This window comes from Tachypleus tridentatus, chromosome 7 (assembly GCF_004210375.1).
Source record: "Tachypleus tridentatus isolate NWPU-2018 chromosome 7, ASM421037v1, whole genome shotgun sequence".
In the NCBI taxonomy this organism is placed as follows: Eukaryota; Metazoa; Arthropoda; class Merostomata; order Xiphosura; family Limulidae; genus Tachypleus; species Tachypleus tridentatus.
The window spans coordinates 7,899,552-7,922,696 of NC_134831.1; the positions used below are offsets into that span (position 1 = coordinate 7,899,552).

Genomic DNA, 23,145 nt, shown 5'->3' on the forward strand with positions numbered 1-23,145 from the left:
GAGAACTGGTTAACTTTAATGAACAAATAATTATTTTGTGTGAGACAAAATTCCTTCTTTGATCTCACCAGAAGACAGGGAAGATCGGTATTTCAAAAAAATCTCAAGGTTATCAACACCGTAAAACTTAGTCTTAGGCTCTCTAGTTACAAGGGTTATATTACTTTTACTAGCCGTGACCCGTAAATTATTTGTGGAAGTTTTCACGCATTTCCCCTGAATTTCTTTATTCTATCATTTCCGCGCATATTATTTGAGCTACGCTTTCTTGCAGACATAATGCTCTATTAAAAAACAACAAGAAAACAACAACATATGGTCAGACAAGCTAACTCAAGCAGACGCAGCTTTACTTAATAAAACTACGCATACGTAACATTATTCAATAAAACTACACATAAAGTAAACAAGAGCTCGGAATTTTAAGGTGGTTAGGACGTTCGGTTTATAGACTGAGGGTTGCAGGTTCTAATCACCATCACACCAAACATCTTCGCCCTTTCAACCGTGGAGGCACAATATTGTAACGGTCAATCCCACTATTCGTTGGTAAAAGAGTAGCCCAAAAGTTAGCGGTGGGTGGTTATAACTATCTGCTTTCCCTCTAATCTTTCAGTGCTAAATTAATGACGGCTAGCGCAGATAGCCCTAGTGTAGCTTTGCGCGAAAATTAAAAACAGAAAACAATCAAAACAAGTAAACAATAAAGCATAGCAATAATATTTGTGTACAGAATATGAAATAGTTATGAACATTCAGTATATGACATGGTTTTATGAGTTGAAACAAAGAAACTCACAACAACGAAGAATAAAACCCGTACTAAAGAAGACGGTTGGTTGATTTGGTGTTTTATGGCAAAAAGCAACTAGACTATCTGTGCTTACTAAAGAAGAAGGTAACTAAAAGGTGTTTATAGCAATCTGTAAAACGAATCAAAAGTAAATTATTGCAAAGTAAAGTAAATGTAAAGTTGTAATGAAGGCAAACTTAGGAGATATGCAAAAATATCTATGTGTGTAACAAAGTGATCAACATGTGGTTTTGAATGAACTGCGCATGTGTATTTTAGACTTAAATAACAGAAGAAGGCCATATTAATTGTATTTTGTGTATTTTTCATTTGGTTTTGGAAACTATACACATCTTAAATGTTGTTTTGCGTGAAATACTTTGGGAAAAAAATGGTAATCAAAGTCAATCATTATTTGTTGACAATGACAATATACGTTAGTACAGCATACTCATTGCTTTAAAGAGATTGACTAAGCGAGAAACAGATAAGTTGGATTTGAATAGAAAGCCAAAATGAAATCTAGACTTCTTTGATAAGGCATTTCTAACTATATGATATTTCTAGTGAGAAATTTTTTAGAATAGTTTCGGGCAGACAAACGCAAGTTTATTCTTTATATAGATGCATTTTGCTTATGTATATATAATGACATATTATTGAACGCAATTACTGCAACGAAAATAGGGGATGGCGGAAGCAATGAATCATTTAAATAGGTTATACCATTCTGATAAATTTGGAAGTCCTAAAGCTAATGTTAAATATTATTAATAATCTACATTCTAAAACTTAACTTTCTATGATTTACTTGTCGCTAGAGGGTGAGGTGTTGCTATGGATACAGCAGCATGTGTCAAATTATCAAAGATATACTCGTGGATACGGGTGTAGTGACATCTTATCTCTTGAGCAATATTATGAGTAAGACGCTTTTTTAAAGTTTAACAAAATAATTTTAAATAAGTTTTAAGAAATAGCGCAACGTTTACAGGAAACTATCATAAACATTTTATGGATGAGCTCACTTACTGCGGTGTCAACGTTATATAAAATAATAATATTATATTATTAATAAGCATGTTCCCTACGTTAAACTTAAGTAATAAATCGTAGTTTTGTCATTAAATATATTTTTTCTAGTATAATATTTATGAAAGTATCAAAAATGCGATCACCAGCCACTCATTAATGAGAATAATGTAATATTAATCACATTTTATTAGATTGTACAAACATCTGAACTGTTTACTTAAAATATATATAAATTTTAAGTTATGCTACTGTTATCAGTAACTTTAGATGCTAGCTTTATTTGTTTACATTTCAGTTAATCCGTATTGTTCTTTATTAAACCTGAAGCCTGTATTATTGACTACAACCTTTTTTTTTTACCAAAAACTGTCTTCAATGCTATTTTTACACGCTGTTTTGTGATATAGATTAGTAATGTCATAGCAATGTTACGATGTGAAATATGAACTACACCAGATGATACTGATCATTTATTTGATGTTTCGACCATATTTTGAAAAATATTACACCTTTCAACATTTACAGATTCGTATAAGATAAACATTATATTAAATTTTGTATAAATGGTTTGAAAAAAAAATTGTTTTGTGGCTGAAGCTTTTCAATAATCATAATTAAGTCTGACACTACCTTAGTTCTTTATCAAGCAACATAAATGGCTAATTTGTTTTCTTTAGGTATATACTTATATATTTGTGCATTAACATTTATAACTTTGTTTTCAGAAATTGAGGGGATATTATTTTATTGCATGTGTAATGGCAGATCTGAGATTGTATGTGTATCATTGATTGATACATGAAAAAGGTTGAAAGTAATTTTTGCACCAAGTATATATGTAGCTATTTGTATATAGTAGTATGAAAGCCTAAAATGTCAGTATGTTTTTCTATCATTAAGCTTATACTGCTAATATATATGGAAAGGTTTAACCAAAATGAAAACTGCATTACTTTAGTTCAGATTTTTATGGTAACAATTTAATAAGGTAACCAAAGCTCTTTCTTTTAGGTATTAGAAGTTTTATGCATGATAACTGAGCAAAATTAAATGAAAAAAATAAGACCTTATGTAAACCTTTAAAATAGCTGTTGATTTTAGAAATTATTTGTGAGTTAAAATTCATGTAGTTATTAAATATGAAAATTAATTGAAAACATGAGCATAGAAACATAATCTCTTCTAATAGACTATACAAATAAATCCCACATTTTTAAGGGTGAGTAAATGTTTTTTTAAAATATAATTTTATATTTTAAGAAACAATATTCATAATTTCGTTAAGTTTCAGTTTTTTCCCTGTAGAATACCCGAATCAGTAACATCTAAAAACAGAAAAAGGTTCACATAAAAAAACTGTTCGCAGTTTTTCACCATCGGATTTACAATTTACAGAAATGGACTCTTCTTCTCTATACAGGGTATGTCAGGTTGAATTATATGAAAGTTATTTTTTATACATTAAAACATTACATCAATTCCAAACATTTCGAGCTCTTTTTAATTGAAATTCTTGGAAGCAAAGGAACACTTGTGTCAGCCAGTCACATGATTGTTTGTGTCAAGTTATAGAGTTACATCAGTGTTTAAAGTAACCAGAAGTTTTGTCGCAAAGAAGTGTAATACTTGTGCATACTTATAATTTCCTAAGTATATTTATCCAACAGTTTAAGTTATCAATGTATTTCAAAGCTGTAGTGTTTAGAGTAAGTTTGAACAGAAATACAATTACTGAATTGAGTAGCTTTTAAGGCAACTGATCACACTGTGTACTCAGTTGTTAAACATCCAAAAATATTTAACAACTGCGTACACAGTGGGATCAATTGCCTTAAAAGCTATTCAATAAATTCTCCTGTTTGTGTGTCAGCTCCATAGGAAGTTGTTGTTATGTGCAATGAACTATAAAAATTTGAGGTTCATCTGTGTTTTTAAACATAAATCCTTCTTTTTTAAAAAAAACGTTTGTGAATGTTTTCTAGGAGTTATTAATCAGTTGCAATGAAGAAGCATGTATGAGATATTTTCAGTACACATTGAACTACCTGTGATTTTGTTTGTGTGTCTATATATATATGTCTCCATTGTCATTGCTTCTCCTACTTTATATGGGATATAAGGTGTATTCTTTTCTTCCTATATGGTTGTGTTCACTTGTGTGGTTGGATATAAATGCCAGAACAACAGTACAAAAAGTCAATCCATCTTTAGTGTATCTACTTTCTTGAGAGCTTCGATAAATCAGACATCTGGAACTTCCAACAACTATAATTATTTAACCCATCTTTAGCTTCCCATTGAACTGTGAATGTAGAGTTTAATGTATTACTAATTATTTATAACTACACAAAATGCATGCTCTGTGTCTATAATATATGTATGTGAAATTTTTCATTACTACATATATATAATAAATTTAGGTATGTAGGTACTTCTGTATTATTACACAAATGTTTTTAATTTTTAATAATATGTGAATATTCAAATTAATTGCAGTTGGTATTGTCAAATCAAGATTATCCACCTCTCATGCGAGAAAGTTCATGGACACTGGCCTCCCCATATAAGGAACAACCATACCATCGAACTCTCTGTGATTCTATTGCCAATAACTATTCTCCAAGAGCGAAACATTTAAGTATTCGTTTATTAACAAAAAGGCCTTTTTGTAACACAGAAGGTATGAACATCTTAGCAACATTTATATAATTCTTGACTGACCATGACATATTGAAAATAATGTATAACTAGGTTTGCTTCATTTTAATCCATTATTTGAAATATTTTTTATAAATCAAAATCATAGTTTTATATGTGAAAGTATAGTTGGATGAGATGTGTAATAGTTAACTGATGATTGTATATGTGTCACCAAAATTGAAATAACTAATTATGAGTTTAACTTTCACTGCACCAAACAACTCCATGTTTGTTTTTTACTGTTAACATATTCTAATAATGTATAATGTCTTTGCTATAAGCTATAGTTCCATTTAAACCAAAGAATAAACCTACAAAACAGTCAAAGGAACAAGGTGTGAAAGAAGTCATTAGTAGAAAAAGGTAATGTGTGTTTTTATTTATAAGAAATGTTTTATATTTTGTGTATATTGTCATAAAAAATTAAAGATATAAAACAACATTCTAGGACATTAACAACATCACTATATATTCAAACATTGTCATGGTTTTAAAGAGCACAGATTAATTCTAGTTACTGATATTTCTGTGTTGTTTGAAACCAGTTTCACGATTTTGTCTTTTGTCAAGAAAAAAAGTAAAACCTGAAATGTAGGTGTGTTTCTTGTTGAACTTATTATAATACAAAGTGTTTAATTTTTAACATTTTTCATCCTACATTCTATTTATAATCTAATTTATTAGACAGCTATGATCTCATTAGTTTTAAAAGGAAAGTTGCTCAAATTGTAAATATGACTTACCTTTACATTTGTCTTAGTAATATTTTGAGTACCTGTTGGTAAGTTTTCATTTTTTTAGGGTGGGTGTTAGGTATTTAAATTATTTGTGAATTATTTAAAAAATTCCAAACATCAGTTTTTCTTTGTAATGTGAATAAAGTGTGTTTAATATAAAAGCTTGATATAATTGCTGTTGTAAGTCAGGTTTCTGTTCTCATTTTTTTATGTACAAAAGTTGGACTTACTGCACACTCTGAATCAAAGATTATCTTTCATATTGATGTTTCCGTAATATATCTCTCAATTTTCTAACTTATAATTAATATTGTCATATTTGTTCTTATATAATCCATATACCTTGATTACGTTTTGTAGCTTTCGTTTTATCAATAGAAATAACCATATTTTTTTCACAATTAGATCTTTTGTTATTTTCAATATTTATATGAATACAGTGGTAAAAAGTTATTTTGTCACAAACTTAAACATGTAATGTTTCATGTAAAGTTTTTAGTAGAATTATTTAACATTCTGTTGAGTAAAGCAGTTATGATAAGTTTTTTTCACTGATAAAATTATCTTCAAAGATGTCACACAGATGAGGGATCATCGAAGAATAAATCATCAGACAGTAGACTATCAGACAGTAAATCATTAGACAGTCGACTGTCAGACAGTAAATCAGAGAGTAGACCTATGAGTCCACTTGAACAGAAGCTGTTTGTGGCTCATCTTCAAAATGATGACACTTTCCCTGAAGTAGAAGGAAAGGAACTTGAGGTAAAGTTTCATTTCATCACAACAGTTTTATAAAAAAATAATATTGTACATGTTTGATATTTTTAGACGACTGTGAACCAGAGAGTTTTATGAAATACAATTAACGTATAAAAACACAAACTTATGAAATCTGTTGTTTCTTTTGGGAGACACTACAAAGATAAATATAATTGATAAAAGAAAAAACACAATACAACAGTGTGTAACAGAAAATTGATGTTCAGTTTTATTGTAGAATTACAATATAGGTTTTTGTCCTCACCATCTGTCTCATCTGTTATTGTTGTGGGTATAAATACTTTGATGCATATTTATACATCACATTTATTGTGCTGGTTTTTCTTATTTAATAATTTATCAGTGCAGTTTTGTAACAATAAATTAGCTCATTTGTTAAAGCCTTCTTCAGGAATTGGTTTCTGTCTAGAAGTTAAATGTTTTGTAATGTTTTTGTAAATTTGTTAAATATGCACAGTGTAATTACTGTTAGATCTCATTAGATCTGAGGTTTCGAATTATTGTTAGATCTCATTATATCTGAAGTCTGGATTTACTGTTAGATCTCACTAAATCTGAGGTCTGTAATTACTGTTAGATCTTATTAGATCTGAGGTCTGTAACTACTGTTAGATGTAATTAGATCTGAGATCTGGAATTACTGTTAGATCTCACTAGATCTGAGGTCTGGAATTACTGTTAGATCTCACTAGCTAGCTCTGAAGTCTGGAATTACTGTTAGATCTCACTAGCTCTGAAGTCTGGAATTGCTGTTAATCTCAAGAATGCCGTGTTTCTGTTTCAAAAGAATATTTTACAAACAGATTCAGCTATGTGACCTTTCTCTTGTTCCAGCCCAAATAATAATCTCAGTAATGGTTTATTCCAAACCCAATACTTCCCAGCCAAACCCACCAGTAGAGTATGGTATCCTTTTCTCTAGAAATTATAAACACTGTTTATACAGTGTGGTTAAAATCCTTTAAGAAACTTTCTCGCAAGTGTATGTGTGTGTGTGTGTGTGTGTGTGTGTGTGTGTGCACATAAGCTTTGAAAAGATAGTTGATGTTGATGGTATATTTCCATTATAAATGTGGAAAAATATATTTTTATTGTCAGGTACTGATTTCAAATCATACACATAATATTAATTGGTAAGAAATATTAAGTTCAATGCACTGTTAGTTACTGATTCCAAGATGGAGCAAAATGTATTACTTGAAGTTTAACATCCAAACAAAAATTAAGTCTTTATTCCAGAAATAAACAACCTCATAACAGATTTAGCTGCTGTTTTTTAATTAGATCCTACCATTTGCTTGACAGCTTTTTCAGGAGCTATTTTTAACAAAATGTTTTAGGATAACATGAGATATATTGGTCCATCTTAGCTGTGTCATCCTCTAAATTAAACTAAGTCTGTTAATAAATTAATGTTTTAAAAATCTTAAAGCCATCCCTTATCATTCACATACTTGTCAAGTTTTCTTTTAAACCCACTTAAATTTATTGCATCCACAACATTTGAAGGCAACCCACTCCCTTGGTAGCCCACTCCAAAAGCAAACCATTCTGTTAGGAAAATGATGCTGTCTTAGCTGAAGATGACTCCTACCCCACCAAAATTTATACTTTGTCTTCTAGTCCTAACATTCTCACTTTATTAAAAAAAAAAGATACATCTAACCCTTTCAATTTCTTTTGCAATCTTAAACTTCAATCAGGTTTCCCTGAACTCTTCTTTTTTTTTTTCAAGACAAAACAGTTTGAGAGATTTCAAAATCTCACATGACAAACCCTCTTCTGAACCATTTTCAACAGTTCAATGTCTTTTATAAGGTAAGTAGCCAAAGACTGAACACAATATTTCACATCTGGCCTAACCAGTGACTTATAAAATTAAACTATAACCTCTTTAGAATTGTATTTGGTCTTATCAGTTTATCTTAACTTTTATTCCAACTATCCTTATTTGCAATAAGAAGTTTTTATTACTATAGGAAACAATAAGCTTTTCTATGTATCATATCAGATGCACATCATAGGTAATCATACAATAAAGTTATAATTTCTTATATGAATCATTTTCTGTTCTGTATTGTCAGTTATGATGTATGTTTTAGTGGGAATCTCTGAAAGTAGTGTTAAAGTAAACAGTGTCTGATTAAATAAAAACAAAAAATAATTTTGAATTTTCTAGCAATACTTGTATTACGTACAAAATGGGATAGCTGACAAACACTTAGCTCCACAACCTGTTGATGTTTTGGAACATGTCAAACAGAAACAGAGTAAGAAACTTAGGATGTGTAGATCCTTCGATAAGATACTGGAAGATATCAGTCACGAGGTTGAAGAGGGTTACTGTCTTTATCTCAAGGAGGCAATAGGCAAGGAAATTATTCTAACATTCCTTATATGGTGTTTTGAGGGGTCTTTCACTTGCTGAAGTGAATATGTAGGTCTTCAGGATATGTAGCATTGATACTACTAATTTGTTCTTAATTAATCAAAAAAATACCAAAAAGTAATATGATCCTACTTGATCATGTGACTCACCAGATGTCACTTAGTTACACAAATTTTATTATTATTTTAAAACAAATTAAGAAAATCAAAAATATATAAATGTGTGTTTGTACTAGGTTCTGAGGAATATAAAACAAAATAAAAATATTATGGTTTTGTAATTTCACTGAGAATACAGTACATTTAGAATTTCTTTATAAACTACATTGTCAGAGTTTATAATTAGTCATGACAATCGTTAGTAAATGTGGCTAATTTATATCAGGTCATCCCATAAGTAATGTCCAAAAATTTAATATAGAAAGTGCATCATCATTTCTGTCTTTGTAGAAGGCTAAAATATGTAGTAGGGCATGTATCAAAATGTTCAGACAAATAAAAGAAACTAACCCAACTCCACTTTTTCAGATCATTAGTCAAATAAACCCTTATGAAGATGGATGTGTCTGAGGAGCACTTTAGGTATATAATGTTTTATGAGTTTAAAAAAGGCAACAGTGTAGCAGAAACTATACGAAACATTCAAGGTGTTTATGGTGCGGAGTCTCTCAATGAAAGAATATGTCGAAGGTGGTTTCAGAAGTTCAGATCAGGTGACTATAGCTTAAGTGATGTGCCATGTTCAATTGAGTTTAATGATGACCTACTGCTGGCTGCACTCAATGAAGATTGTGCTGTAACAGTTGAAGAACTAGCACAGAAGCGTAATTCAACCCATTCAACAGTTCACCATCGTCTGAAACAGCTTGGAAAGGTGTTAAAACTGGGAAAATAAGTCTCCCATGATTTGACAGAAGCCAACCTAAGAGCAAGAGTGGACATTTGCCATTGTCTGAGGCATTTAACATTTTTATAATATATCCATTTTTCATCTCCAGTTACTAACCTGTCAAAAAAGGTGAGTTACATTTGCAAGAGTGTAGGTCTCTTTGCTTTCAGTGCAACGTTCAAGCACTCTAACTGTTGACAATAGAAGTCTGATATAATCATCACATTGAGTGGCAGCAACTCAAAGTGGATCACACCAACAGTGTTCCACCAAATGCGTAACAAGACTTTCCTAGAGTGGGATATTGTTGGTGTGATCCACTTTCAGTTGCTACCACTCAATGTGATGATTACATCAGACGTCTACTGTCAACAGTTAGAGTGCTTGAACTTTGCACTGAAAGAAAAGAGACCTGCTTTGATCAATCTCAAAGGTGTTGTGTTACACCAGGATAATGCACGGCCCCATACAGCAAGGATCACATCTGCAAAGATTGAAGAGCTAGACTGGGAAAAACTTCCACTTTCTCCTTATTCTCCAGACCTTACCCCATCTGATTGTCATCTACTCCAAAGTTTGCAGAACTATCTTGATGGAAAAGAGCTTGGAACAAATGAAGATATCAAAACTACCCTCTCTACGTTCTTTTCCTTCAAACCACAAGAAATATATAGAAGTGACATTCAAAAGCTTGTGAATCATTGGCAGGAAGTAACTAATTATATTGGAACACACATTATTGATTAAATAACATTAAAAGCATTTGAAATACTTTCACTTTTTTGAACCTAAAATTGGACATTACTTAAGGGATGACTTGATAAATTTAACAATTAAGACTAAACATAAGATAAAATACAGTATAAGTTATGATCGTCTGTTATTAACCAATGACAAATATCTGTAATAAACAAAGTCTTTAAAAAACAAATTTCTTATTGAAATATAAGCTAGATATAATAGTATAGTGTGTAGGTTTATTTGTAACAAAATCAAAATATAGTTGTAGTGATCTGTTAGTATATGATTTAAATATACCTTAGTCAGGTATGTAAAATAAAATCAGTTTGTGAACTATATAACTGGGAGACTACATTCATGAATGTTTTTATTTCAACTTGGTATGTTACCATATGCTTTAGCATACATAACGTCTGCACATATATCACAATATAAGTTAAATTCAACTTATATGAACAGAAAGAAGGATTGAGTGTCACACATGTCATATTGATACTGAAACTAAAGTTGAAAAGTTTCAGAGATGTTATTAAGATGTTAAAGAATTGATCATCTTTTATGTTTTCTGTTCCTTTCTGCAAAACAGTTGATTATATTCTGCTGGATGAAGGAGAAAAGCTGAGATTGAAAATACCAAAGGTACCTAATAGGTTTAAGTCATGGTGAGTTATTCTTGATGATGAGAAACCCACTAGAAATAAAAATGTAAGTCAGAATGGCTAGTATGGGGATTAAAACTTTTAGTGATAAGCAGAGAACGAAGTTTTGATCTTTCTAGGTCATCTTCAGGTTACCTAGGGAGGTCAAAGCATTGTTCTCTGCTTTAGCAGTAAAGTGTTAATACCCATAACAGCCATTTTGAGATACTTGGTGAGTTATGTTGCTATGTCTTAGAACTTGTACCTTATATTTTAGACATTTGACTAGTTATCACAACTCACATTGCTAGAAACCATGTTTTGATACTCATAGTTAGCGGAGCACTGATAGACATTTATGTAGCTTTGAGCCCAATAACAAACCCCTCTTGGTGGGCAGAGCACAGATAGCCCTTTGGGTTTAATAACAAACAACAACAAATTTCATGATCTTATTATATTTTGTCATGATTGTCATTTCAAACATTTCATAAATAACATTTTTATGAGCTTACATTGTAAATGATTTTTAATTTTAGGCCTTTTTATCATGTAAAGTTAAAGATCATAATTCTTTCTTTAAAAATTTATATAATGAACACTCCAACTATAGGATAGGGCTCAATTCCTTGTAGTGGATGCAGCAGGTAGCTCAGTAAGGCTTGATTCTATTTCAAGCTATTTAAAGTAATATTTTAAAGAGTGTATTAACTAGTGCCCTAAAAAGCATTGTGCTATTAAAAACAGTATTTAAAGAGTATTATACTAATTTAATTAACACCTACATTTGCCCTTGGTGAAAGCAGTATCAGGGTATCAATATCATATTTTTAATGTGATTTACTGACATTTTTTTTTCTCATGCACATTTTTACCATTATGAGTGTGTGCAGTTATGATATTTAAAGCTAAGACTTAAGTGAATTAAATTTTAATTGGTATCGTCTCTCTCGTCTCAGTTCTAAGTTGTTTTTACACAGATGATGACATCTTAAAGTCTTACAGTCATAGTTTGTTAAATTTATAGGTTTAAATCTCTGTAGATTAATGTCATATTTGCCCTAACTTTCAATAATAAAACACTGAAGGTTCAAATACAAGTACTTTAGCTTTATCATCAGTTATTATTCATAATCGATTTTACTTTATCCTGATGTAAGGCAGTATCAAATCATCTTACAATAATTAAGACATTTCAGGAAAAATAAAATGAAAGTTTTCCTTTACTTTCTGTAGTGTTATTCGTGCACCAGTCCCTTGGCATGAGTCTTATGCAACAGCAGTGTCTGCTTTGAAACATCAATTGTTTATATCTAGTCCAACAATGTTTCATTTAAAGCAGTTATGGAAAGAAAGGTAACTATATATTTAACTTTTCGTTGTCGATGTATTTTAACTAAAATAGTTCTTCAAATTAACTTAATATTTCAGTGTTTTTCAGGAGAAATTGCAAAGCTTTAAGATGATTTTAAAATCTGGAACTAGCTGTAAACAACTTTAGAAATTGTAAATCAGAATATTAACATTAAAATGTGAGATCTATGACATAAAAATATGCCATTGATAAGATACAAAATAAACTAGAAATAATTGTGTTCCATTATGCAATCATTCTAATTCTGCATGAAGAAATACTTTTCCCTGTTTCATACAGAAACATTTGATTTAGCTTTTCTTATTAAGCATTCAATGGTTAATTGAATGGTTAATATTCAAACAGTAATATTAGTGATTTTTAGTTGTGAAGGGAAAAATGTTGTATACAAATATTTTAACCTAATTTTGATATAAATCTAATGATAGATACTATTACAGTGTTATTGGAAGTAGATTTATAATAAAAAGACATCAGACTCTTTAGGTTTAATTTGGAACTTAATATTTTTTTCTGTTATAGGGATAAGAAATAATCCTTATAATAAAATTATATTTTCTGTAAATATGAACTTGAATTTTTGAAATACTTAAATCAAGCTAGGTACATGAACCAGTTAAATCATTGAGGTGTACATGTTGCTTATCAGGCTAGGTACATGAACCTGTTGAACCAATGAAGTGCATGTGTTGTTAGTCAGACTAGATACATGACCCAGTTGAAACATTAAGGTGCAGGTTTTACTAATCAGGCTAGATACATGACCCAGTTGAACCATTAAGGTATAAGTTTTACTAATTAGGCTAGGTACATGAACCATTTGAGCCATTGAGGTGCAGATTTTATAAGTCAGACTAGGTACATGGACCATTTGAACCATTGAGGTGCATATGTTGTTAGTCAGGATAGATACATGACCCTGTTGAACCATTAAGATGTTGTTAAGTGTATTTAGAATTACCAATAACTTCATTGTAAGTAATCTTAAATTTAAATGTTAAAGCAGTTGACTAATTGGGAACTTATTATTCAACTGTGTTTGTATTTTTACTAGATTTGAATCTTTTGATTTTTTACAACTAAATACACTGCATCAACTGCCTTTAAGTCCTATGGAGTTGAATGTGGTTCTTACAAAACAATGCAAAGAAGGCCGTGAAGAGCTGATAAATAAGTAAGCTGTAGGTTTTTGTGAATTTGTTTTATTTATGTCTGTCCCCTGTTATTTGGGTATGACATTATATTATTTAATTGATTATTCTAATTTTATGTGATTTGAATATATTAGATTATCATCAAACATAAATTATTCATTGTAATATTTGTGATAATATGTTTTAAGTAAGAGGTCAACAGGTTTCTAAAGTTTATGAACAGTTACCAGTGGATTTGTTGATGATTGAAAATTAACAAATATAAATGTGATTAGCTTTCCTTTTAACCTCAGCATGGCCAGATGGTTAGGGCTCTTGACTTGCAATCTGAGGGTCACAAGCTCAACTGATCATCACACCAAACCTGCTTGCCCTTTCAACTGAGGGGGTATTATAATGTGATGGTGGATTTCACTATTCATAGGTAAAAGAGTAGCTCAAGGGTTTGTGGTGGGTGATGATGACTAGCTGCAGTCTTATGCAGCTAAATTAGAGATGAGTAGTGTAGATAGCCTTTGTGTGAAATTCTGAAAAGAAACTTTCTGTTGATGATGTGAAATGTTTTAAACAAAATCTTGCTTGGTGCTCTATTTGTAAATTATTACAGTAATATAAATTATTTATTGGTGATAATTCATTAACAGTAGCATATACTGATCAATTTCCTGACCTTTGAGTGTCCTCGTGATGTTTTCCTGTCAGGGTGTGACCTTCACAGTTGAGCTACTTACTAGACATCTATTAGTTATAGATAATAATAAAAGAAAGTTAACAATTTGTAGTCTCTAATCAAAATATTACTGTATATTTAATTCTTTATATTACTAGGTTTAAGATTAAATTAGACCCTAGTCTTTCAACTTTTGAAAAATCTTCCTTGTAATTGCAAGTATAAAACAAAGCAAAAATCTGAGAAGATAACAACAGTGATGAGTGGAACCTGTGAGTTAGAAGAAAAAGAATTAAGAAAAATTTGCTGAGCAAATATGGGAAAAGACAATGTTTTCATGCTTGAGAAATTAGTGGACACAAAAAATGGCTGTTGCATTTAACCAGTGGTTCTAGATGTAAGAGAGTGATTTATATACTACTGAGACCAGTATGAATTGATAAATGAAACAGACTGTAAACAAAGTTTTGGGAACCCTTTAGAATAGTGGATGATGAAACATTTAGCCTTTATCTATTGTATCCATATCATTTCATTGGCTTCCAGACTGTATATCTTTCTTATGGTTCCAATCAGAATGTGTGGAAAACAATTATAGATTCTGTTGTACGAAAGTCACTCCGAAGAATCTAAATTTAATTTTACTCCATAACTTGATTTTATGTCGTCCAAATTACTGTCATATTCTCTGTGTAGAAGTGGGTCAATTTCCATTCATTTTACATTGACTCACGTTGATTACTTATCTCATAGCTTTTGATTATATTTTTCAAAAGTGATTATAATAAATTATCCCAATACAAATTTATAACCTTTCTTACTTTCTTAGTTTAAAGTATAGCCGACTAGGTGCCTTCTCTCTGGTCTTAAACTGATAAATTAGGGACAGTTAGCACAGATAGCCCTTGTGTAGCTTTGTTTGAATTTCAAAAACAAAAAAATGTGTTTACAAACATAAGATTGTATAAGACCCAACTTTAAAGAGGATTTAAGTGAACATTTAGAAGAAAATCGTCAAACTTGCATTGTAAATGTTTCTATGAAAAAATTCAGTAACTAATTAGTAGGAATATTGGCAGTTTTTTACATCTCTCATATGTGTTATGATGCACAATATGAGGTAAAGACATAGGAAAACAACACTCATTAATTAGTAGAGCATTGCTAGCAGATTTTTTAACTCATTAAACTTAAGTGGTTGCTTCTAATGTCCAGCTGGAATTCCCAATTTAACCCAGGTGGACAGTGACAATGTCTGTCTGGCTGTAAACTAATGCAAATCATGTCATTATCCACCATATTAAGAAGAGTGAAATTTTATACGTTATTGTGATAACTGTTAGGAAATCATGAAGACATCCCTACATAATACCAAAAATTTACAAGTTTAAAGAGTTAAGCCTTCCTTATCTGGCAGAATGTAGAATATTAGATAAAAACACATACATCTACAATAACTTATATTGTTTTCAAGGAGTCCTTTTTTTTTCTTCATTTTACAAATTCAGCTAATGAGCATTACTGTACTCTGTCAAGGAAATGAGACAAAACTAAACCTAGCTCATCCTTTGTTATATCCTTATTTATGTTTTACCGTAAATTAATGAGAAATATGATCAAGTCCCTTCAACTTAAGCCTTTAATAACACCTGAATATTTGGTAAACGTGAAAAGTGTCATATAAAGTTTTATTATTCAGTTTTATGTTCATTTGGTGATTAGTTTCTTTACTCTCTGTATTAGCATTTATTTATTTAATTTTTTATTTTCAACTTAGCATGCAAAGCCAGTAAAAATGTTTAAGTTTTTTAAAATTTAATTGTCACATTTTAGAGTATTTACATATCAATAATACAATCACTCAGTTTGGTAAACATGAACCAATAATTACATTTTTCATTAGGTGGGTTCCAGCTTGTGCCCAAGTATTAATTGACAGGAAAGATGACTGGGCCAATCTCGTACACAGCAATGCTTCATTATTCAGGGTGGAAAGGTTTTACTCTACAGTTGCGGCCCTGATGTCTCTACAACTTCGCTTAGCTGTCATGAAAAGCCTCAAAAATTGGATTAGTTTTATAAAGTTGTACAAGGTCAGTTGTAGTTGAAATATCTATGTTGTGACATATGGTATATATGAATATGAAGTTAATAATATTTTCTCAAATATACCTTTGTAATCTGACTCGTTATTATACCAAATAAACGGGCTCTTACATTATTTATAATTCTGACTCGTTATTATACCAAAATAAACGGACTCTCACATTATTTATAATTCTGACTCGTTATTATACCAAAATAAACGGACTCTTACATTATTTATAATTCTGACTCGTTATTATACCAAAATAAACGGACTCTTACATTATTTATAATTCTGACTCGTTATTATACCAAAATAAACGGACTCTTACATTATTTATAATTCTGACTCGTTATTATACCAAAATAAACGGACTCTTACATTATTATAATTCTGACTCGTTATTATACCAAAATAAACAGACTCTTACATTATTTATAATTCTGACTCGTTATTATACCAAAATAAACAGACTCTTACATTATTTATAATTCTGACTTTATATTCTAAACAAATAAACAGACTCTTACATTATTTTGAATTTTTTTCTTTTTCTGTGCTCCAGTGTTCTTCACTATAATTTTAATTTTCTTCAGTATCAAAGCAGTCTACCTACGCAGAATAAAATTACTAACCCAGTAAAATATATATTTAATTTAGTGTACTTTTCTTAGGTATATTGATTATAATGCATTGTTTTATTATATGGATATTCTCACTGTCACCAATATTTTTTAGAATAATCTCATGAAAGCCATTTTAAACAGTTTACATTAGTTTGAAATGTATATATTAATCTAACAGTAAAAAATATTCCTTAGAATAGAAATATGTAACAATAAAAATTGCTAAATATCTTTAAAATTCTGAACAATACTGGTATTGAAATTAAGATTAAAGAAATAAGAATGTATAACACACAAAATATAAAACCTAGTTGAATAGTGAAATAACAATAATTACCTTTGCATTACACTGCATCTAGAATAGGACTTGAATCAAGTGAGATTTAATAGATAGCATGTAAAACTGTTATAATATAGAATATTTTTATTAAGAGTGTAAATACATTAGAGCCTTCCTTGGGATATAAAGAGTTGACCAATTAAACAGAAATGGCAAAAGAAAACAGTATATAAAACCACATTATATTTTTATAGTTATTAAAATTCCAGTTGTTAATGTGTGTGTGTCAGCCAATGGAGAGTTTTCAGAAGTGAAACCTTATCTGCAGTATGTGCTGTAATTTTTCCTGATATGAAGGTGTGAACTGATGTTGGTGATCCTCTTGGAAATCAAGTAGGACAAATACTCTAGTTTGGCATCCATTTAAGATGATTAATATGTGAAGGAGATGCCATATAAATAAAAATTGATGTTTAGTACTATGGATACCTTAGCTTATTACCTATAATTAGTGACCTGCAAAGCAAAATACACCCATGAACGTCATGTTCCCGTGCCCATAAACCCATTTAAATACGTGTTATGTGAGGTGCATGTACATGTGCTTATAATACACAAAACTTAATAGTTTTATCGTCTTATTAAACTTTAATTCATGATAAACCTGTCAGTAGTTAAAGTTGGTTGTAAACATTACAGTTTGGGTTAATTCAAACGTTCTACAAATTATTTACATTATTTATGGAGTTGTTGTTGTTTTAGGATGGAAATGACTTTACTGGAAACTATCATGACTTGATGTTTCTACAGCCATGTTTGCTGTTATTGAAAGTCAGTGTTCAAGGTAACTCAGTACAGTGTGTACCAAATTTAGCACAGTGCCAGGACTTTTTAGCTAATGTGGTGGATGAAATTGCACATGCTAACCAAAACATTCCCAAGGTATGACATATATATTCTACCATGTATTATTTTAGGTTGCATCCTATATTTTTTTGTGTGTGATTTCAACCCTACAATTAATCTTAACTTAGGAATTGTTTTATAGAATAAACACAGTATTCATTAAATTGTATTTAAGACACAATTATAAGAGCATGCTGAAAAAGGTCTTATGTGAGAACAGTCATTATTTGAAATGTTTGTTTGCTTTTAATAATTTATGTTTAATGTAAATTGGTCCACAGATGTATTTTTAGTGCCTTTAAATGTTGTTGTTATTATGGGAAAGCTTATTGCTGTATACACGTGTTTTTAAGTTTCGAAAACAATAATAATTTAATAGCTGTTGTTAATATCAAGGTGAAGCACTTAAAGAAGCAAGTTTTGTAATCTTACATTTATTTATTTAAAAGTAACACCAGCCATATGTGTGTGTGTGTTTATCATGTAAATTACATTCCTTACAGAGAAAACTAGAATTTATGTGCAATGTTAAAGCAAGTTTAATATTTCAGAATGGTAACAAAATTAAGTCTGTGGTACATATAGTATACATACAAATAGTTCCTATCTCTTACTTATCCATGTCTTCATTGTTTATGTTGCAAACTTGAGTAATATAAGTAGCTTTGGGCTGCGTTATGTTCTTCTAGTAACATATAATTACATATGATATCTAACCAAAAGTTTAAATATTTGACACGTTAAGTATTCTAAATGTTTATCAAATTTTTATCAGTTTTAAAAGAACGTGTGCAACCGTTAGAAAAAATTGGTCACTCAAAGCATTATGGAAAAATGTTTATAAATTCTCCTTTTTTTTTCTATCCTGGTAGTGGTCCTGGTTTAGAGGAATAATGGTACACAGATAAATTACCCTTGCATTAACAAGAGGTTTGACATTTAAGTTGGACAAAATTTTAATGTGAGAACAAGTGCAGAAACACAACACTGTTTAATTTATGACACAGGCAGAAGCACAACATAACACTGTTCTATTATATTACACAGGCAGAAATACAACATAATAATGTTCTGTTATATTACACAGGCAGAAATACAACATAATAATGTTCTGTTATATTACACAGGCAGAAACACAACATAATAATGTTCTGTTATATTACACAGGCAGAAACACAACATAACACTCTTCTATTATATAACATAGGCAGAAATACAACACTGTTCTATTGTATTACATGAGTAGAAACACAGCTAAACACTGTAATACTGTATTACACTGCTTTCAGGCTTAGAACAATATAAGATACAACTAGATGAACTTGAAATCAAAATGAAAATAAAATATGCACAAATATCAGATAATAATATGACTTTCCCAATGAGGTTTGACTCTCTTTCTGTATCCTTCAACAGTTGTAAGTTCTGATTTGTTGTGTGTGTCCTTCAACAGTTTTAAGTTCTGACTCTCTCTGTATTATTCAACAGTTGGAATTAATGTTTCTCCAAAAGCACAAACAATGTGTATACAACTCTCACTGCAGCTGACCAGTCATAAAACAGTATCAGAATACAAATATATTTCTATCTGACAAAGTTCAGGTCAAGGTATCTTTGAAACATAAGTTCAAGAATTTATTTGCTTTAAAGTAACAAGATAACAATGTAATGAAAATTTTCCATTATATATTGTGTGTGATATGTTGGATATATGTGTGCTATGAAACATGGTTAAAGATACATCTTGAGGTGTATTAATATATCTTCAAAAAATTTGTGAATTTTGACAGGTTCACTCCACACCATATTGAATTGTTTTGAGATAAGTGTGGTTTAGAAACTGTAACATATTTTTCTGTTCTCTTAACAGATTGAGAAGATATTGTTTCCAGAGATGAGAGAAAGCCAAATGTATCTTTGTTCTGTCCTCACAGACGATGACTCCATGCAGGCAGCTCTGAAAGAAACTGCCAAAATCTTTCAGAAGAATACAGTAGGAGCAGAGAAGTGGGTTGAGTTTCCATGACTTACCTCTTTATAAATGTTGGTATCTATTAGGTATTGTCACAATTATAAAATGTGGTGCTATAATAAAAAAAGCAAGCATTTTAAAAACTTTTATAGGTTAACTAAATAAGTTTTGGAGAATTAGTTCCCCATTTCTCACCCAGAAATAAGTTAAAAATTACACTGTTTGGATAGTTGTCTGTTATTTGTCCATGACTTGGAATTTGTGTTTGTCCATTGATATACATGTCTTCACTCTTATTTAATATTTTCTGTTCAGAAGTTTAACTTGATGTAGGAAGAATTTATATATATTTCAACAACATTACTTTATACCCATTTATATTATAAATAAAATCGTAACTTTAATGTCTAAAATATATATAGAGAAAAAATATCAGAAAAGTATTATTCTTGAGATGAGTTTCTCTCTTCAGTTATGGACAGATGATCTTATATGATTTATCAATGTTTAAATAATCTGGTAAGATTAAATATTCTTTACATGGTTCTTTTCATGCTAATGTACTCCAAATTACAGTTTTAATTTTATCCTCTGATTAACTTAATACAACAGTTAGGAAGCAAGCAACAGAACAGGAAAAGTAAAATGTAGTTTAATGAGGATGTATTTATCTTAGACAAACATTTATTTAAGGATAAAATCTTATCAAAACAAGGAGCCAAAGTGTCCATGCCACTCACAGTGCCACTCATATAAACTGTTATTAACTGTGTGCAGCTATTTCTAAGAAAAGAGTTGATACTAAGGATAATATTTTATTATTAATTTTTTTTTCACACCATAAAGCTGCACAGTGGGCAATCTATGTGTTGTCACCTCTGGGTATCAAAATCCAGTTTTTAGCATTAGATATCTGTTTTGTTACAATATTAATTAATTTTTTTGAAAGTATCGATTTGATTTTATCTGAGTACATTTATATATGTATATTTTGTTTTCTTATCATTTTTATCCTATATAGGATGATTGAGTTAGATTTTATAGTTGTATGTATCACCACTGCTGTGTGGCCCTGTTGTTTTAGATACTGTTCTATCATGGACACATTTTTAATCTTTCCTTTACTAAGCTTGTGCTCATTGTTACCGTTTTTGACTGATGAAATATAAATGATTAATTTTCCTTTAATATGAATATTGATAATGAAGATTTAGATCCACAGAATGATTTTTGTATTTTTTAATCAGAGGTATTTTAAGTTTTTGGTGAGGTATATTCAGCTAGATCTCAAACAATCCATCAAGAAATATTATGTACTTTTATGTTTTCATAATTCTCTAGATATCTCAAGAGGTATGATGAATTTAATGGACTTCTTGATGGGTCAGTTGAGAGGCATGTCACCAGTCTCCTCAAGAAAAACCCTGCTCTATTAATTTTTCGAGAAGTAAAAATGTTTTTTGTACTAATTTGAACAGTAAAGGAATTATTCTAAATAAAATATATTTATATTTAATGAAGTATTACTTGAGTAAGGAAGCACATTATGCTAACATAATAACAACGAGTAATTGCATGTTACTTTGTCTATACTCTGCAGATGAAGTGCAGTAAGTAATTATGTTAAGTTTTTAAATAATCACTAAATTTTACAACATTTCAGAGAATAAATGAAGGCACATAAACTGGCACTTCAGGTTACACTTTAAATGATGTATTGTTATGCCAGGTTACATCTTTAAATGGTTTATTGTTACATCAGGTTACATTTTTAATGGTTTATTATTATGTCAGGTTACATCTTTTAATGGTGCATTGTTATACCAAGTTACATCTTTAAATGGTTTATGTCACATCAGGTTACATCTTCTAATGGATATATGGTTACGTGAGGTTATATCTTCTAATGGTTTATTTTTACATCAGATTACATCTTTTAATGGTTTATTGTCACATCAGGTTACATCTTCTAATGGGTTATTGTTATGTGAGGTTATATCTTCTAATGGTTTATTTTTACATCAGATTACATCTTTTAATGGTTTGTTGTTACATCAGGTTATATCCTCTAGTCAGTCTAATGGTTTGCAGTTATGTCAGTTTACATCTTTTAATATCTTTTGATGGTTCATTGTTGCATCAGATTATATCTTTTAAAAGTTCATTTTTACACCAGGCTACATCTTTTAATAATTCATTGTGACACCAAGTTGCATCTTTTAATGGTTTATTGTTGCATAAGGTTATATCTTTTAATAGTTTGCAGTTACATCAGGTTACATCTTTTATAAGTTCATTGATATAACAGATTACATCTTTTAATGCTTCACTGTTACATCAGGTTACATCTTTTAATAGTTTTCTGTTACATTAGGTTACATCTTTTAATAGTCATTGTTGCCTCAGGTCACATCTTTTAATGATTCACTGTTGCATCAGGTTTCATTATTTAAAGGTTCATTGTTAAGAAGCTAATTTGTATTAACACTAGGCCAAGATGCTTTTAAATTTACAAATAAGTATTTGAAAAAAATTGAAAACTTCTGAAACAATTAAAGTTAAGCTGGCATCATGCTTTTATCTCTGTATTTTAGTCATTTTCCTACTTCTGAAATTTTGTGTTTTCATAATTAAATTTTGAAGAACAAACATATTGCAAAATATTTATCTGAAAACCAATTTTAAGTAACTTCATGATAACCATGAATACAACAAAAAAGGTAATTTTTAAAGTGCAAATACATGTTAACAAAAACTTTCCAGGAACTTCTAAAGCTGGAACAGATAAAGCAGTCGATCACAGTACATTGTAACACAGTACCATTAGGCCTGATGTGTTTGGATTGCTCACCAATTAAAGAAGAAATCTGTTCTCGTGTTCAGAATCTGATCCAAAAAGTTATTGACTTTAAAGTGAATGAAAACAAAGAAGAAAATCGAAGGTAATCCTTGGTGAAGTTGTCGATATTTCATAAAAGATAACTTTTAATATAAATTTTCTACTTTTAATTTTGTGTATAGTCGAATGTTTTAGAAAGTACAGTTTTAACATTCATACACTAGATTGGTAAAAATCATATATGTCTTAGATTTAACTCATCTTTTAAGTAATCTAGATAAAACAGTGCTAAAAATATTAGAGTAAGTGTTATGATAGAAACAGTTGCAGGATTGCTTTTGTGAGATCGATGATCGACTGGATTATCTTTGAAGGATTTGTCAGAAGTTTGATGAAATATCGGAGAGGTTGAATAAAACTCCTGAGACTACAGTTGAACTTGTGAATTTAATGGATTATCTTAAAGAGGTGGGTTATGGCTTTATCTCTTTTGTGTTTACTCATAAATTTGTTTAAATATTTAAATATCATTT

General features: G+C 30.1%; 1 protein-coding gene across 1 annotated transcript; it reads left to right on the forward strand.

Moving 5' to 3' along the window:
• The first annotated feature begins 1,615 nt into the window (after positions 1-1,615).
• LOC143254924 (dynein axonemal heavy chain 3-like) lies at positions 1,616-22,719 on the forward strand. The gene is made up of 14 exons (XM_076509835.1): positions 1,616-1,717; positions 3,134-3,249; positions 4,325-4,508; positions 4,810-4,891; positions 5,838-6,030; positions 8,228-8,417; positions 10,653-10,728; positions 11,941-12,060; positions 13,134-13,253; positions 15,807-15,996; positions 17,658-17,837; positions 19,672-19,808; positions 21,115-21,220; positions 22,537-22,719. Exons 2-14 carry the CDS (start codon positions 3,226-3,228, stop codon positions 22,717-22,719), a joined length of 1,785 nt encoding a protein of 594 aa, XP_076365950.1. The 5' UTR covers positions 1,616-1,717; positions 3,134-3,225.
• Positions 22,720-23,145: the final 426 nt, after the last annotated feature.

What these genes read in the sequence shown, in the direction of transcription:
- LOC143254924 (XM_076509835.1), top strand. Translation starts at nt 3,226, where the DNA reads ATGGACTCTTCTTCTCTATACAGG. An exon ending in ACTCTTCTTCTCTATACAGG is followed by an intron (nt 3,250 to 4,324) that starts GTATGTCAGGTT and finishes AATTAATTGCAG; the next exon opens with TTGGTATTGTCAAATCAAGA. An exon ending in GAAGTCATTAGTAGAAAAAG is followed by an intron (nt 4,892 to 5,837) that starts GTAATGTGTGTT and finishes TTATCTTCAAAG; the next exon opens with ATGTCACACAGATGAGGGAT.